Here is a 2,432-nt window from a genome sequence, read left to right on the forward strand (position 1 = left end):
TTAAAGTAGAGCACCAAGGGGAAAGATGTGAGGTTGGTAATACTCTGATGTAAGCCAGAGCATAGCCTAATTATTATACACTCAGAGCCACTACATCACTGCAGTCTTCGGCAGAAGAACCATCATAAAACTGTCCTTGACTTTGCCTTACATCATAGTGTTACCTTCGCAGATGGACTCTTAGCATATTCTCTGCCAAATAATCATTATATTTTTGATCTGTATCTATAACTAATGTACTGGTGCTGTCCAAGGCAAGACTACTGAACAGAACCAAACTAGTTTAAAAAAACATTTACCACAGTTGCCGTTGTAAAATTGTCACATTAATGTATAAACATCATCATAGGTATTCTTGCAGAGGCAGGAATATTGCCCTTCTGGCTATGGCAGGAGCTTCTGAAATGCTCAATGAGATGAGTGTGTTCAATCAATGTCTACAGAGTTTGAAAGCCTTTTCAACATATTTCTTTTTTATTTTACATGTAGAAAATTCAACAACGCAAGAAAGACACACAGAGAAAGGAAAGGGGAAAATAAAGACAAATTAAATAAACATTGAAGCTGTGTTGAGGTGAGCATTTTTTGAAAGTCTTTTCTTGTGAAACCGATCAACGTCAGTCAGGCTTCAATGTTAATCCTCTGTAATCTATGATCAGATCACGGATGTTATGTTATGTCAACTGTTGTGCCTTCTCCTCTCTGTAGGCTTTGAGCAGCTGGTTGATCAGGGACAGTTCGTTTACTTTCCTGGCGGGGTAGAGGGGTGGGAAGGGGTTTCCCTTGTACTCGATCACCGCCATCTTCGCTCGGTCATTGTTCTCTCTTCTGGGAAGCTGCGCCAATCGGGTGAAACCATTTGGCTGGGTCTCGAACCTGGGTGCAAGGACCTTGAAGAGCTTTGGGACGAGATCCTTCTCCTGGACACACATTGGAAAGGGTAAACACATTCAGTTAGAGAATAGTTTTATTTATGTTGACCAACTGGGGCAAATCTCTTGCTTTCAGAGGAAACTACTTGCACGTACCGTGAGCCAGAAGCTCGCCATTTTCATCGCCTTCTCATCAGTATCTCCTCTTTTGGCATAGTCGATCAACTAGGAACAAAAAATACATGTGTTCAGAATCATGTTGTGTAACATGATGAAAGGACAAAAACTGCACTAAACACACGTGTTGTTAGACTACTAGAAGAAATACTACAGCATACAGTTATACATATATATGAGAGAGAGAGAGAGAGAGAGAGAGAGAGAGAGAGAGAGAGAGAGAGAGAGATTTGGAACACGTTTAGCTTTTGCTGTATTATTTATAATAAGAACATTAGCCTATGTTTTGGACATTGCTAACTAGCAACGTTAGCTAACCGTCATGTCACCTTTTCGGCATAGAACTGAACCTCGTCGGCCCGAGCATAGGTGGTCTCTATCCTCTCATGGCGGACCAGTCCAGTCAGGAGGTTCCTCAGCATGTTGATCCTGGACTGAGGGCCCAGACCCATCGTCCTGTGCACCCGGCCATGGGAGATCAACAACTGCAATGTCAGCCGCATCTTTCCCGGTAGGTTATGCTGCTAGAAGCACGGATGAGCACGCCGTTTCAAATGAATAACGTCACCGTTGTTTGTATTTATTTATTTTAACTCCAAATCGTAGAAAAGACGGTAGAAATGAAATGAAATGAACTCTAAACGGAGTAAACAGAAGCCACACACCACTTGCTTAGCTTGCTTTGACTTTGGTACGTCGCCAAGTATGTCCGACTTGCAAATGGAAATTGTGAACAGAGGTTCCTAGCAGTGTTGCCAGATTATGCAAGAGGCCAGGTCTATGATGAAAACTAGCCTCGCGTTGCCAGACTCTATCACACTACACTGCGTGATGTCAGTATTTCTGCAGTAACACTAGTATCCTACATTAATCTGCGACCCTGTGCTTTTATAAAATGCCATTTGTCGTGTAGCCTAGTGTGATGTCACCATGCATTGCCCAAATATGGTGCCAACCCGAGGCAAGGAATGTGATTTTGCGGAGATTATTTCTTCTGCATTTTTAGTGTGGTTGCCCCCCCTCTTAAGTCTGACATCATTTTGTAGGCAGAGGAGAACTTTTGGGGCCAAAAGGCCCCAGCGCCCATGAATCTTTTTACTATTTTTCTTCACTTTCTTGTTGACAGGAAAGTGGTAGAATTATACATAGTCGTTATTTTTGTCTCGGATCTGTTGAAATAGCGAGGGACACATATTGACAATAAATCTAATTGGAGGTCTGACTACAAAATGATGTCACAGCTTAAAAGCCCCTATATATATAGTATACATATAGTATACCTATAGGTATACTTGCCTGACTTTATTTCCATCTATCCATCTTTCTAGATAAACTTTATTTTGCTGCACTATACTCCTCCCACAGTTTTGGTGGCACCACTTG

At 41.9% G+C, this 2,432-nt stretch overlaps 1 protein-coding gene across 1 annotated transcript; it reads right to left on the minus strand.

The window, feature by feature from the left end:
- Positions 1–520: 520 nt before the first annotated feature.
- On the minus strand, positions 521–1,731 carry mrpl17 (mitochondrial ribosomal protein L17). Its single transcript, XM_080747714.1, has 3 exons — positions 1,379–1,731; positions 1,029–1,097; positions 521–920 (listed from the first exon to the last, which is right to left on the minus strand). The coding sequence occupies exons 1-3, from the start codon at positions 1,550–1,552 to the stop codon at positions 675–677; spliced, it is 489 nt and encodes a 162-aa protein (XP_080603840.1). The 5' UTR covers positions 1,553–1,731; the 3' UTR covers positions 521–674.
- Between the last annotated feature and the right edge of the window lie 701 nt (positions 1,732–2,432).

The sequence above is a fragment of the Nannobrachium achirus genome (genome assembly GCF_963921795.1).
Source record: "Nannobrachium achirus genome assembly, chromosome: 2".
Taxonomy (NCBI): Eukaryota; Metazoa; Chordata; class Actinopteri; order Myctophiformes; family Myctophidae; genus Nannobrachium; species Nannobrachium achirus.

Excerpts from the sequence above, each read along its gene's own strand:
- mrpl17 (XM_080747714.1), bottom strand. The coding sequence starts at position 1,552 with ATGCGGCTGACATTGCAGTTGTTGATCTCCCATGGCCGGGTGCACAGG. Across the intron at positions 1,098-1,378 it reads TTCAGTTCTATGCCGAAAAG|TTGATCGACTATGCCAAAAG; the intron begins GTGACATGACGG and ends TTTTGTTCCTAG. Across the intron at positions 921-1,028 it reads TGGCGAGCTTCTGGCTCACG|GAGAAGGATCTCGTCCCAAA; the intron begins GTACGTGCAAGT and ends ATGTGTGTCCAG.